We start from the raw sequence: 15,996 nt of genomic DNA, 5'->3' as shown, positions 1-15,996 counted from the left end.
AATGGCAAACCGACTACTGGCTATACAATTTTAATCTGTATAAAATGGATGCTAATTATGATGCACATCATTTAGCCAAAGGTGGCAACCCAGGCAACCTCTGTTAAAACCCTAAAACAAAATATGTCCATGATTATGATCGTTTTGAACGTGTGCCTCTGCTTTAAATAAATGTATGAATTTTATTTTCCTTCAAAATATGTATGAATAATAATATAATATGTAGATTTTAGGCCAAGCCACTTTAACCTCGTACATATTTGGCATACTTTTGAGTTTTTAATTTTAAGCCTTTTAAATGTCACAAATACAACAATACTTTCTCTGCATATCTAAAACCTTTGTATGAAATGCAACATTCGGGGTGGGCCGGTTACCGGTTTCAAGGTATACCACGGTTTGAAAAAGTCAGGGTTTCAAAACCACAAAAAAAAAAGGTATGGGCTATTTTTTTTACATTTTTTTTTTATGAGTGGTTAAAAATACATTGTGTTCAATGGAAAAAGTTGTTGTCTTTTACCCAGACATTTAAAAAATAATACATTTTAAAGCTGTAATTGCAATACCGTGACCCCGTGATATTTTTGCTGAAGGTTATCATACCGTCAGAATCTTATACCAGCCCATGCCTAAATGCAACAACAAAGACATTTGACCTTGTTTTACTTAAGTAAATGTTATTTTATTTGTGCCTCAGGGATTGCAGAAACTTAGAAAAAAAGAGGCATGTTTAGTAAATCAGGACGGGTACTAAGAAAGCTGCGTGACTTGTAGCCAGGCTTCACCACGTTAGACTGTTGCAGTAAATACAGTAAAAAAAGGAAACTCAAAGTGAGAAACTACACACATGGTGGTATTTGGATGAAATCTCTTGAAAAAATCTCTTTTATCTCAGTAAATGTCATTATTGGCAAGAATCCTATTGTAAACTTAATTAAAGAAAGAACTTAGTAGGCTTTCTGCTTATTACCAATATATAGGGGCCCATGTTGCACATTGTAAAAAGTAAAAAGGGTATTTCACTCTCCTGCCTAATTAAAAGGATGTGAATAGTAGAAAGGATGTGAATAGTAGATACATCTATTTTCAAAAGTATGTATAATAAAGTATATATTTGTGGAAAGGATTCCAGTGACTCCCAGCTTAACCAAGCAGCTGCCACAGAAAAGATAATGAATCATGCAAAGGAACAGACTGTGTTTGTCTGTCTGTGTCACTTTGGAGAGTTGTCAGGGTTGAACAGGCTCTCTTCATCCTACACCACAAGCTGCTAGTTGTCGTCATGCTCCACAGTCCCAGATGTAGTAATTAGCAGTGGGTACTAACTGACAAGAGAACGAACCACCACCAGGACTCACTGGGAGTCTAACAGCTGAGTGTGACGGAGAACCTGAACCTAACCCTAACCCTAACTACTGGGGCACAAAGTGAACGTACAGTAAGAGATGCAGGGCCTTTGACATGACGTGGGTGGAGCATGGTTTATTAACTGCAAATACCCTTCCTGCACTGGTTCAGTTACACACTTTAATTTATTTATGGCTTGTATCTCAAAGTGCTGGAAAAGAAGATTCCTCATTTGACATCACTTTATGAGGTTTTTTAACATTAATATGCAGTCCCCCAGCCTAAACCGAGCCCTGGATATCCTGCTCTGCCTTTGAGAAAATGAAAGCTCAGATGGGCCGATCTGGAATCTTCTCCTTATGAGGTCATAAGGAGCAAGGTTACCTCCCCTTTCTCTGCTTTGCCCACCCATGAGAGAGAGACATCATGGCTTTCAAACGAGCAAAGTAGCAGTTGGTCAAGGCCACACCCCCCCCCTCCACCTTGCCCCCCCCCCCACTCTCCTCCTCAATAGCTACAGATACAAAAATGACACATACTAAGGAATGTTCATTGTGGGACTGGCTCTAGTAGCTATAATTTTGCACCAAGGCTGAATTTCAGATACAGTATTAGGAGACCACTAAGGTCTATATAAAAGAGACTTCAGATACAGTATTAGGAGACCACTAAGGTCTATATAAAAGAGACTTCAGATACAGTATTAGGAGACCACTAAGGTCTATATAAAAGAGACTTCAGATACAGTATTAGGGGACCACTAAGGTCTATATAAAAGCATCCAAAGAGCACCATGTCATGGGACCTTTAACTATAGACTGGGTAAACCCAGCCCGATCTGTCGGTGATTTGATTTCGCCCTGCAGCTCAGGCTGGAAACCTGTACGTTTAGCTATCCTGCCTCCGTTACAGTTTAGCGGGGACCAATCACAAACTGGCTTATCCACTTGGCGGGTTTAACACAATGACGTTAGAGAAGCGACCAAGCAGCTTCTTGTTTACATTCAACAAAGCGGCTGCCAAAGCGCAGCAACCCGTTGATGCCGCTGTCGCTGCTACGTCACCCGGATCACCCGGAGAGTCATTTGAACTATGCCCGTTGATCACGCCTCTTGTGCAGTAGAAAATACAGAGCAGACTCCCCAGACTAATGTTCAATCTTAAAAGATTGAGCTTGGTCTGGTGATTAATCTGGTGGTCTGGAACCAGCCTAATTTAACTACACAGCAGGCTGTAAAACTTAAAAGCATACGGAGCTGTGTGTCTATGATTTTGGCACTACTGGCGACCTTTTGATATTACACAGAGCTAGTGATTGATTCAGTGTAAATATTATAAATGTTGATTGATGCAGGTTTAACTTTCCTTGTCAAGAGTTCACAAAAATGTTGGGTTTCGCTCCTACCTTTTTTCTGTGCCGCCCCTGCAGCCAATTTTGCAGTCATTGCCGTTGAGATTCAGTTCTAATTGTGGAATGAACCAACCACTTCGGCCAGTCCAAACCAATTTTGCCCGTCCTTTCCCTGTGGCTCCCAAGATGCTGTGATGGCAAGAGGAAACTGTCAGAATCGATCACAAAATGTTTTAGTTTAATGTCCAATTAGTATTCCAAGGTCCTTTTTTAAATAAGCGGTTTGTCAACATTGTCGAGCACCCTGCACTGTTGCGCTCGTCCTTGGCATATGGGCCAATCAAAATTTGATTTAGGAACCAATCAACACAGATCACAGGGAGCCAGCCAACACATAAGTGTCCATGTCGCAGTGTGTATTAATTTGATTTATAATCCTTTTGTGTGTGCATGGAGTGCGTCATGGAAAGCCACGAGGCCAAGAACACAATGAAGCTCCTGGCCCTTGTCTTTATTAGCTTGGCTGCCTGCCTGCTCCAAGGAGAGAGAGAGAGAGATGGAGGATTTGGATACTCATCCTCACTTGGTGGCATAAAGAGGCAAGCAGTTAGGCAGGCAGACATGCTGGTAGGAGAGAAATACAAGGTGACTGATGGACCAACTTCCTGGTATGCGTTACAGTGCACTAGCTGTGTTTGTGTGTTTCTAATAGCTTGTTTGGTTTCTATTATCCTGCCTGGTACAGCACACACATCATTTAGCTTATACTGAGCTCTTAGGGATCTCTCACCATACTGCAGAATTAAAAAAAGGTTACACAGGAACGGATGCACAAACATGCAGAGCTTTGCTGCTACAGAGATGCTCTGCTACAGGTTCACTCAATCTAAATAGAGTCCAATCAGCTTCTAAATACTGTTCTAACTAGTACACATTCAGTTCAGTTGTGAATTCTTTTGAGTAATGGCAAAACTGTTCATATTTGTGTACGGAGCCCTTTCTTTTTAATTTCTGTAAGTAGTTTTTTTTTTTTGCCCTTTACTCATCCATCATTATTATTGTTCCCCTTTGAGGTGTTCAAGGTTAGTGACAACCCCACAATATCAGATCCTTGGTTAAAAAAAAAAAATGGAAAGACTTACATAAAGTATGTGATAACAGTGAAGCTTAAATAAAACAAAATAAACAATATGCAGGGCATCAGTGCCAACTTAGTCATCATCATCAAGATCATCTTAGAAATGATGTGACAAGCTGACAGGCATGTAGAGCGGGAGGGGGCGGGCAGATGGACGGATAGGAAAGCTGCCGGGTTGACCGACAATATAGAGAAAGAAATCAACAGATGTCCATGGAACCAGACAGTGACTGACACGACCACATACAGTAAACAGGAAATGTACTTTTCGGAGGTTGTCGATGCCACTTGAGTAAGGTCTGTGGAGGTGGAAGAAAGGTTCGAAATTGAAAGAAAGCAGCAGTGCTTCAGTAAAAGCTGGCACTCTTTCCTTCCCTGGCTGTGTCATCTTCTCTGTTTGCCCTGGAGCGCCTCCTCTCAGCGTCAGCCTCCATGTCAGGGCTCCTCTCACAATCTCGTGCTCTTTTTTTAATCCTCATCCTCATCCTCCTCCCCGAGCCGATCTCTTTTAGCCTCGTATGAAATAACATTTTGTTCTATCCGGTAGACAAATGTCTACAGATACGGAGAAAGTAATGCACTAAAACGAAACACAAAGAGCTTTTAAAGATGTACTCATTTAAGTGCTAAATGGGTTTACTGTCATATCTACAATTGTGTATGTGTCGAGTTTATAGGGCAGACTTTATCTTTACATCACGCTGTGGGCAACACGGCAAACTTTGGTTCGGCAGCATCATTTTCCACTTTAAAGTATTTGGGGTCATGCCCTGCTCTCTGTGTGTGTGTGTGTGTGTGTGTGTGTGTGTGTGTGTGTGTGTGTGTGTTTGTTTGTGTTTGTTTTTTGTGTGTGTGTGTGTGTGTGTGTGTGTGTGTGTGTGTGTGTGTGTGTGTGTGTGATGGGGGTTAGGTTCAGTTCACCAGTTGGTTTGAGGCAAGAGGGGTCTCATTTTACATGATCATGAATATGCAAGACATGTAGCAGTTTATTGAATAATTGATTAATTAAAGGTCCCATTGCATGGAAATTTCACTTTATGAGGTTTTTTAATATTAATATGAGTTCCCCTAGCCTGCCTATGGTCCCCCAGTGGCTAGAAATGGTGATAGGTGTAAACCGAGCCCTGGGTATCCTGCTCTGCCTTTGAGAAAATGAAAGCTCAGATGGGCCGATCTGGAATCTGCTCCTTATGAGGTCATAAGGAGCAAGGTTACCTCCCCTTTCTCTGCTTTGCCCGCCCAGAGAATTTGGCCCACCCATGAGAGAGAGACATCATGGCTTGAAAACAAGCAAAGTGGCAGTTGGTCGAGGCCACCCCCCACCCTCCATCACCTTGCCCCCCACCCCCCTCTTCAATAGCTTAAGACACAGAAATGGCACATCCTAAGGAAAGCTCATTGTGGGACTGGCTCTAGTGGCTGTAATTCTGCACCAAGGCTGAATTTCGGGAAAGAGACTTCAGATACAGTATTAGGGGACCACTAAGGTCTATATAAAAGAGACTTCAGATACAGTATTAGGGGACCACTAAGGTCTATATAAAAGAGACTTCAGATACAGTATTAGGGGACCACTAAGGCCTATATAAAAGAGACTTCAGATACAGTATTAGGGGACCACTAAGGTCTATATAAAAGAGACTTCAGATACAGTATTAGGGGACCACTAAGGCCTATATAAAAGCATCCATAAAGCACCATGTCATGGGACCTTTATAGCTCATCCCTGATGTGCCAGTCACTCTAAAGTTGATAGAAAGCAAAGGCCTAAATTAATGGCTTTTTTTTTTTTTTTTTATCACTCAATGAAATCCCAGCTGTTTGCTTTCCTGGCTCCTAACACTTCCGCCACAGGCTAAAATCTCTTCTGACTGCACCTTAGCTAAGAAGATGATGGCTACAAAAATATGTATATCTACACAGTACACTGTATATGTGTACTGTATACTTACAGTACATGTGGCTCTTTGTAGTTTGGCTTGTTTGAAGCAAATATACTTGTACTTGATTCTTGCGGTTTCTGAATTTGTACCTTCAGGGTTGAATGCACTTATTGGAAGTCGCTTTGGATAAAAGCTAAATGTAATGTTGAACAAAAGAGGTCTTTTTTTTCGCACCAGCAACTCAACTCAACTTTATTTATAAAGCACTTTCAAAACCACAAGTGGAACCAAAGTTCTGTACATAAGGTATAAAAACATAAAAACCTAAAAAACAATACAAACAAAACAAACAACTTACAAAGCATTATCAAATGCTAAGGAAAACAGCAAGGTTAATGATTATGCCTATAAGTATTATTTGGGTTATTTGGCAAGAATCTAATAGTTATTATACTACTTTACATGATTGAGAACTGTGTATGTTTCTGTAGGCGCCTTAACTGGCTTTAGTGACAGCTTCACTGAATCCAGGGACAACAGCTGTTGTACTGAAATCGCGTTCTGACAACCTGCTAATTGTATCTACGTTAAGTAAAATTATGATGCAAGTTGAAACATCATTATCCAGCCATCTTTACCAAGTCATTATCGGGAGTTACAATCATGTGAGCTGCGGGATTTTTGTGGCTGTGCCATTGCACTCTTGCTTTGCCAAGTCAGGAGACTTCACATCTTCTAATGTGCTGCTTTGTTGTCGTTTTTGTTGTTTTTTTCAGATGATGAAGCATGCATGGGACAGCTACAGACAGTATGGCTGGGGTCATAACGAGCTGAAGCCCCTCGCCAAAAAAGGACATTCCACAAATATCTTTGGTAAGCCGGACACACCCCTCTCTCCCACTGCTTTCTGTGCCCATTTACAGTTTGCTCACACAGTTGTAAATCACACATGGATGCATGCATGATTGCGCACACACTCTGTCTTTCTCACACTCAGACACATATACACACTCACACATACGCCCTGCCTTTTCCCTTGTGGACAAGGTTATGTGATAATGCCGCCGGCAGGATGCATATCACTTTGGGAAGAGTGCTTGCAAACAGAAGCACAAGATCACGGAAACCACAAGCAGACAACACACACCACTGACATGCCAGATAGAAGAAAATGTATTTGAAGTACTGGTAATATTTTACTAGTCCTTACCCAGGTAATTGTTAAAATGTTAGATTTTGCATTAGACAGCAGGAGCAGAAGCAGTTTGTGAGGTCTTTGTCAAGGTCCAGTCATAAGGGAAATTTCTGTTTTGAAGAGAGAAAAACGTTGGCATTGGCAGTGATCATTTTTCCCACAGAATGGTCAGTCCAGTGCAGCCTCTCATCATCTGCGATTTGTGTTTTGGGGGCTGTTTTTTTTTTTTTTGGCATCCGCTTCTGCAGCTGCCATCTATGATAATACAGGTCACACGACATGGAGAATTTGCAAGAAACACAGACAAATTATCAAATAAAATTGGCTCTGACTGACCCTGAATATCATATAACTTAGTTTAAAGTGAGTGTAGCCCAAGGCTGTTCTCCAAACTTCAATGATTTGATTCACAAGTCAAAGTACCCAAGTCAAACTTAATTTTGTCAGTCAAATCACTGCACTTTTTAGCTGCGGCTGAACACAGAGCAAGGCAGGAGCATGGCAGTCTGTACATTTTCCCTGCAAAATGGAATAGTTAAAACTGATATTTGTGCACCAAAAGCGTGCCATAAGCATAGACAGTATAAATCATAAAACACAAACCGTTTAAAGGTTCCCTTTGGAGTTTTAGACCTCAGGTAGTGCTATAGAGCTGTTTTTCTATGAAAGGGTCCTCGATTTGTTTATCTAATGTACGCGTGCGAGGACGCACTTGCACGTGGTTGACACAATACACCGTCCTACCAATGGTGCAGCAGTATTCCACGGTACGCAGCAGTGTGCCAGCAAAGGCAGGGAAGAACTTCAAGCTAGTGAACATGGATGGAAACAATGGTGGACTTCGTTGACCCTCAAGAATACATACAATGGCGCCCAGATAGCTCAGTTGGTAGAGTGGGCGCACATCTATAGAGGTTTAGTCCTCGACGCAGTGGTGCGGGGTTCGACTCTGACCTCGGCCCTTTGCTGTTGTATGTCATCTTTTTCCCCTTTTTTTTTTTTTTTTTTTTTTTTTTTTTCATGTCTTCTTCTGTCCTGTCAAATAAAGGCCTAAAATGCCCAAAACATTACCTTGGAAAAAAAAAAAGACTACACACAATGCATGTTGGTGAATGTAAACATAACTTTTGTTATTTGCATGTATGAACCCACTAACTGGCACTGGTGAACACAACTCACCACACTAGAATACACCACTGGTCTTTTCCTAGTATTTTGTCTGGTGTCACCGCGACCAATACTCCAGAAAAGCAGCTATTCATTTTTCAACACTTGCTCCCCATGCCGTCTCCCTGGCCTGCGCTGCTACTACACCTATCTCTCTTGCCAGGCGATAGCATGTCCTCTGTGGTCTTGTAGCTGTCACAGTGAATAAAAAGGGTGTAAAAAAATACCAAGGAGATCTACAGTCCAGATTCCCAGTTTTATAAATTAATATTAATAAACACATTTTACGGTGAGCAATAGCTGGACGAAATGGCTGTGTGTGCCTTTTGTCTTTATATATTCCTCCCCACTCAAATTTAATTATGATCAGTAAACTGTATTCATATCAATAGATGGATTGGTTATTAAAAATTCAAATTCTGAATAATCAGTGCTATTGTAGAGATCCCCAGAATCCTATATTGCAAAAAGGTTTACAAAAGGATGCACATCCAGATGATAATTACTAGTTGCTGGACAGAAGAACATGTAAAAGACCAAAAAATAGAGTTGGCACACTTGACAACGCTACCCTGAACATATTAATTTACCACCAAGTGACGTATGAGCGTCTGAAGAAGAGGGTGACGCTTGAAACGTCACTTGGTGGTAATTAAATACATATTCATGGGAGCATTAAAGTGTGCGGACTCTATTTTTGCGTCAATATCCTATATTGGTGTTTGCTTAGTGTGAATTTATGCGTGTGAAGATGTTGCTTTATGCATGTTTATCTGAGTGTTTCAGTTGCCAGTTTTATTTGTGTGTTTTTCAGCATGTGTGTGTGTGTGTGTGTGAGAGTGTGAGGATACATGCTTATGAGGCTTTTGTGTCAAATTGAAATGTTCCGTCTGGCAAATTGGCCACAGGCACCTCTGTTATTTTCTATGCTGCTGCTAAATGGTAGATGGATGCTGTTTGTGTGCGTTTCCATTTGTTGGTGTTCTTGAGTGTCTGACTGTTCATCTGCACTGCAGCACGTCTTTGTGTGTGTGTGTGTGTGTGTGTGTGTGTGTGTGTGTGTGTGTGTGTGTGTGTGTGTGTGTGTGTGTGTGTGTGTGTGTGTGTGTGTGTGTGTGCTTTCACCTGCCTCCTTGTTATGGTTGAGTCTGGCTATCTGCAGGTTATTAGTCACAGGGTGGCCAGTAAAACACAAGCGAGACACAAAGCAAAGAATCAAGCTTCACACTCTCCACAAAACACAGCTCTATTACCGATGAGGTGCATCCTGTGCTACAGAACTCTGCTATATTGATTATGTGTGTGTGCATGTGTGTCTTGGAAGAGAGAGTAGCCCAGGGAAGAGAAAGCAATGTATTTGAGATGTAGTAGACTCTTGTTGCTGTAACTATTAGAAGCATTGACGGCTTGCAGAGATTGACACACACATGCACAAAGGCTGAGTGATTGGATGGAAACAGGGATTGCTGATCGACTGAATTGCGGATTTACATCACTTTGATGTTTTGTCATTTAAAGTGAACCCTGTTGCTCTGTACCTTGATGGTTAAGTCAATCCAAGACATATAGGCCCATTTTAACTTGAGGTTTGAAACGGACCTATGGGACTGAAGGGAAATGCGGAAAGATCTCCTTTTGCTGCTACAGTATTGTCCTGCGTCTGGCTAGAAGTGAGCAGTCGTTCCTGCCTGACACAAGCATTACGTATACTATACAGCAGTTTGCCTCTATTAAACGTGCCTACCGTAAGGTTGTTAAAGACCCAAAGGATGAAGCTGTGTGTGCTCTCTCCACGCCTTACAGCTCAGCCGTAATCTGTCCAAAGAGGAGAAGAGAGGCCAGAATAGTAACCAGAGGACTGGGGCTCTCATTGTGGCAACAGGCTCAGATAACCTTGAGTTCACTGCCTGGCCTGTTTTTTTTCTTTTTTTCTTCTTTTCTTTTTTTCTTCTTCCTTCTGAGTGGAGTACAGATACAAACACAGCCTTTGTCTCGAGGGTGAGCGGTTCAAGCGAGGATAACACATGGCCTTGTAAAGGAAATGCAGTTCAAGCTGGGTTAGGAAAAGCAAGGTTCAAACACATCAAGCTACCTTAAACTCGCACACAACCACTTTTACACACAATTAGGTGGAGTTATTGGCAAAGAAATGGATGATATTTTCAGAACACAAACAAAGGGACAAAATGTCATTACATGAACCCCAACATGCTTCTCACATATTGTTCTCTACCTGCATCATCACCAATAATATTACTCTAGGAAAAGTAGAAACAAAAGCACCACCATACCATGACAATAGCATACAAAAATGTGTCTTAAGCTTTTTGAAAGTGCTTCAACATATATATCTATAAGTGGAATATACCATGCTGTCGTGTCACTGCAGTCTCTACTGTATAAACAAATAAGCTGCATGATTGATTGAAAGATGAAATTGATTTGCAGCTTTCCTTTGTCATACACTATGATAGTAAATTAAATGTTTTTGGGATTTGGACACAAATGTAAGATGTCCCTTTAAACAAATCAGTTAATGGAGAAAATAAGCAGCAGATGAACCAGTAATGAAAATAGACTGTTGTAGTTGCAGCCCTTATGAACTACATGCCTGAACTGAACTAACCATCACCACACACTGCCAGTTGCCTTAATGCTTTTTGTGTCTTGTGGCTTTGATCATAGTAACTCTGTCCTCAGCGGTTAGCCTATTCAGACAGATGATGGACAACTCTATTCATATTTCTGTCTCACATACACACACACATACACATACACACAATGTAATAATACCCATGGGTAATTGTATGAGGAACATCAGCCACCATTGATTCAGCCTGAAAGCATTTGACCCCTTACTGAAGTTGTGGATCAGTCAAAGCAAAGGCCGGGCCTTCGCAGGCAGCTGATGTCGCCTTGCTCTGTTCTTTAAACACATTGCCCAGTGTTTAGCCAGAAAATGCTCTCAGGGGATGCAGGTCACTTTACATTGATCAGGACTTCAGTGTGAGCCAAGTCCACACCACTGTCTCTCAGCTTACAAACCCAAGGTTGCTCCCATTTTAAGAGTCACAGTAGTTTAGGCGAGATGAAATTATTCTAGATATATCCTGAAGTTCAATGAAACACGTCTCTCTTTACATGAGCCTCAAAAATGTATTAGACAACAAGCATTTAATGATAATAAATCATGTTAAGTAATTTGTAGAGCAAAAAACGTTGTGGGCTCTCAAATGTGAGGATTTGCTGCTTTTCTGTTTTACAGTATATCATTGTTGAATACTTTGATTGGACTAAATGATTCATTGATTAATCACCAAAAATTGTCAGTAATGACAATCATCACTATTTGCAGCCCTAAATGTAACCAAATGTAAATATAACAAACAATATAAGGGAAAGAGCGAAGCTTGTTTAGTAGGAAAAACTGTTTTGTCTCAGATTATTATTTGGTGGTTCGAGGAGGTCTTGAGGTTTGGCTTAAGAAATATTTTTCAGCCAATAATTGAGGATTTGGAGTGTTGTCAGTTTCCCTGTGTTGCTTCTCTCTATAGACTTCATTTGTGGCTTTTGGTGGCCTTATTGGAGCTATTTTAGTAGATTTAATCTTGTCTGCACACAAGGGAATCCACTGGTGAGTCTGAGGCCTGCCCTGCCCGCTCGGCCCAGTGACTGTTTCTGCTTTATTGGTTTCCCCCAAAGCTTGCGGTTGGATGATTTTAATTTAAACTTTCAAGTGGAGAATCTCTCACTTCTCGGCCACATGGCTTTCTCCCACAGGCAGTTGGACATGTTCACAGTAAATGATATCTCCGACTGCCTCAGGCATGCAGTTGCGAGAGGCCTGTTAGGTAGGAGGAGATGATGCGAAACTGGGCTGGGATTTGGACACCACTGGCCTCTTGTATAAACGTTGCGTACGCATGAAAAGCTTGCGTACACTGGTTTTCACGCACACTGTGTGATGTATAAAAATGAACTTGGCGTGAGAATGTGCGGGCCGTCACACAAACTCTTGAGTTGCCGTGAGAATGTGCGGGCCGTCCGCAAAGTTTGTGCATCATGTTGCCCATAGAGACGATCTGTCAGCTAGGGTTGGGTACCGAACCCTGTACTTTTACCGGTACCGACCGAATCACGCCGGTATTACCGAGTATTGGTTCACGTAAAATCAAACGGTGCAAGCTTCTCTGTCCTCTCTGCATGTTGACAGAGAGCAGAGCTCCGATGCACGGACGCACACACGTGCGCGCGCAGAGGTGCGGACGGAGCAAACTACGTCGGCTCTGCAGTTTTGTTGAAGTCCCAGTGAGTCACGGAAATGCCGATAAAGTGGTTTCAAGTGTGGTTACCGTGTTTCATAACTTCACGCAGACACCTTTCACTGTGATAGGATATTAATGGCGAGCCGAAAGCAGTCGCGGTGCTGTTGACATTGCACTTCCTGTGAGACAAGCAGGCACAACGGTGGTTTCTGTGCCCTGGGGACTGACTGACAGGCTGAGGTTTGAAGGCAAGGCAACTTTATTTCTACAGCACCTTTCAGCAACAAGGCAATTCAAAGTGCTTTACATGAAACATTAAAGAGCAATTAAAAACGGTCATGATGAAAACAAAACAGGCTAAAAAAGAATAAGCTACAAATACAAGAATAAAAGTTGAATAATAATTCAATTTAATAGGTTGTAGGGACGGGTTTGGGAGGAGAGAGGAAGGGGTTTTATTTTTATTTAATTTCTGTCAGTGTAAAATAATCTGAATAAATAATATAATGTATGTATAATGTTCTAAGTAAATAGGATAAATAGGTTTGGAATAATTTTTACAACTGAAATATTTCTTTTGTAATTACAGAGGGAAAGTACCCGATAAAAGTACCGTTGGGTACCGGGAACCGAATTTTAGGTACCGGTAATCTGTACTGATATTGGTTCAGATGCGAAAGGTACCCAACCCTACTGTCAGCTTGCACTCAGTTTCAATAACGTACACATGCTTTTGTAAGGTGAGGAAAAACCGTGTCACTGCTTTGTAAACTTGAAATGCTAATATGTAAGTTAAATGTTCTCTCTGTTTTCGCCTTGAATGTGTGTATTTTTAGCTTCTTCACTCAATTCTGGAACACGTCTTTAAATCACAGCAAAACCTTTAAAGTCGCCATGTTGGATCAAAGTGGGAATACTGTTTTCATGTTTTGGAGCAAGAATTTACCTCTCTCTGATCATCTCCAAAACCAGTTGTTCTGGAGTTGAAGGGAGGCAGCTTAATATAGATTGTGTTGGGCCTAATGCCTCATCCACAAACCCATAAAACCACAATACCAGATCGAATACTGCTTTGATTCCCCAGCTTTTCTAATCAATAGACACTGAGGAGCGTAATCTTCTGTAGAGCTACTGGATATTTGTTCCTTCTTGCAATATCTCTGCAGGGTACATGTGGATACCGTGGTAACCATGAAGTCAGAAGTCCACTCTTGCTCACAGCCATGTAGCTTTACTTTTTTTTTTTTTTTTTTTTTTACCTCAGCATCTAGGTCATGTCTTCACGTGAATGGCTCCCAAGGCGAAACAGTGCATGGCATCCTGTAAAAGGGTTGCGTATGGGCACCATGGGAATGCACCCAGGGGTGTGAAGACCAATGAAACATAAAACATGTTTATTTGTAGTTACAGAGTCAGGCAATCCAGAATCATCAGGGTCCAAATTTAGTGCCATAAAAAGACATTTTATATGGTCTTATGCCACCATGTATTTACAATGTGAACTGACCAATGGAATACACTGGTACACCTGCGCACAAGTAAAAAAAAACAATATAATTGCAATACCCTATACATGGCCAAATCAGTTATTCTACTGCAAAACAGCTAAGTAAGTGATATTCTGTCTTCTGTCCACTGGATGGTAGACAATTTCATTTTGGTTCGTTTGGAGTAGAATGCAGACTGATCTCATGAAGTGGCTTATGCATGTCACGCCAATTTGTACGCCATTTTGGCATGTTATCAAGACGCATAAAAGCTTTTTAGCGTGTTTATCAACGCCGTTCGGCCGCCATTCACCTACATTATGTGTGAATTTTCGCCGTAGAGAGTAATATGAACGGACGTAAGTCCGCGGATGGGTAAAATGCAGGACTTTCACCCAGAAGAGCCGGGATTTTTTTCTTTTTTTTAAATGTTTTTTTCTTTTTTTAAGCCTTCCCCAACGTTTCTTTCCTAAACCCAACCGTTTGTTTTCCTAGGCGTGTGACGTTGGTCACCGTCGTGTTTTTGTCTTTTTTTTCTTTCTTGTTTTTTTGTCACTAAAGTCTTTCCCAGTGTTCTTTTCCTAAACCCAACATTTTTTTTTTTAATGTTCTCGCGATAGTACGGAACATTCTTGCGATAACATGTAACGTGGCAACGCCACGTGGTGTGTATGTTTACATCCGCTGTATACAGCCTAGACATACACATGGATAGCTCAAAATGCGTACAGATAACACGCCATTTGGCTTTAGGAAAGTGGCGTGTATGTTTACGCAAAGTCATGATGCCATGTTGCAGAATGAGTATTGAAAGCATCTTCTCTGCTGCTCAGCTGGACAACATCCCAATGGCATTGTGCACAACATGAAATCCCATAATCCGCCTTTCTGTCCAGTCATGTCTCTGCGATTTCTGTGGCTTCAGTTGGGTCGTGGTGCTTTTCTTATTGTGCGTCGTCTGTTTGTAATCCCCCTTCTGAAGTTCTGCAAAATCTGTATTAATCAGATCTAAGCATTCAGACGCTATTCTGAAGGAAAGTGAATAAACATGACGCCAAAGGCTGAGTGCGTTGGATGGTAAGAGTCAATTACTTTCACTAAATGCAGTTATTATGTTGAAGGATGGAGTGAGAAAACGTACAAAAAATATGGGGTCTGCAGAAACACTGAGGTGTTGATCTGCTTTTTTGCAAACCAGCAGTGCAGTAAAAAATTTTAAAAGCTAAGCTGTCCCAATTTTCTCAAGCTCAAGTATATTAGTCCATATTGAAATAAAGTGTTTGCTGTGTGCACTGCCAGGATGGATTGATTGCAAGGCAAGATATTAAATAACCTCCAGACAGTAATCCTAGACTCCTGATTATCTTGGCCTTTATGAATACAGCATGCTGTCAACTGGATGCTTTTATCCAAAGTGCTTTACTTGTATAAGTTTTTTTATCCCGGTTAATTCAAGTAAGGACTAAAGCTCCTTACATTTTCTTTTTACACAAATGGGAGTTGACAAAAACATATCATACAACACCGTTTGTCTATTAGGAGGAAAGCTTTAATGTTGACGAACTTCCGGCAAATTTGAGATTTGCGATATGCAACACCTGCAAGGAAAAAGTAGGGCGTGGAGGGACGACACCAAAAACCAAAATCACATTCTTTTTAGTTGGATGTTGGATGTGAAAAGCGTCACCCGGATCGTTGGTCTGATTGGTTGAAGGACTATCCAATGCGCCCAGAGGCATTTGAGCGGCGTCCGTTGGTGACGCCCCTTTGGAAATGAACTGTCAATGAACCTTTCCCAGACCCACTCTCAGTCACAACTGAGAAGGGTCTGGTGTCAGCCAGGCTAGTACGCTCTAGGTGTGTGCAAAAAAATCTATTTGAATTTGAATCGAGATTCAAGCTCTACCGATTCAAAATCGATTCATAGAATTCCAAAAATGTATTCATATTTGTTTTTTCTTTTCGTTGTGACACTATTGTCCTGAAATTACCTCGCCATTCCCATAGATGCCGCTGCGTCGAATTCACACAGACGCCTGGGCACTCTTGTCATGATCAAAAGAAGGACGAGTGCAGCGGAAGTAGTTTAGTCGGCGCAAACGATGGCAAACCTCACAGAACTATTCAACCTGCTCCATCGTCATTGAAGGGGAGCGTTTGGGC

General features: G+C 41.4%; 1 protein-coding gene across 1 annotated transcript in view; it reads left to right on the top strand.

Annotated features, from left to right (window-relative positions):
* Positions 1 to 15,996, top strand: part of man1a2 (mannosidase, alpha, class 1A, member 2) — a 139,778-nt gene that overhangs the window by 39,563 nt on the left and 84,219 nt on the right. The window contains exon 3 of the mRNA XM_039817834.1: positions 6,496 to 6,592. Coding sequence (XP_039673768.1) covers positions 6,496 to 6,592 — 97 coding nt within the window. The remainder of the gene's footprint in view (positions 1 to 6,495; positions 6,593 to 15,996) is intronic.

The sequence above is a fragment of the Perca fluviatilis genome, chromosome 12 (genome assembly GCF_010015445.1).
Source record: "Perca fluviatilis chromosome 12, GENO_Pfluv_1.0, whole genome shotgun sequence".
Classification (NCBI taxonomy): domain Eukaryota; kingdom Metazoa; phylum Chordata; class Actinopteri; order Perciformes; family Percidae; genus Perca; species Perca fluviatilis.
The sequence above is the reverse complement of the archived record's forward strand: the minus strand, read 5'-3'. Positions and strand labels throughout refer to the sequence as shown.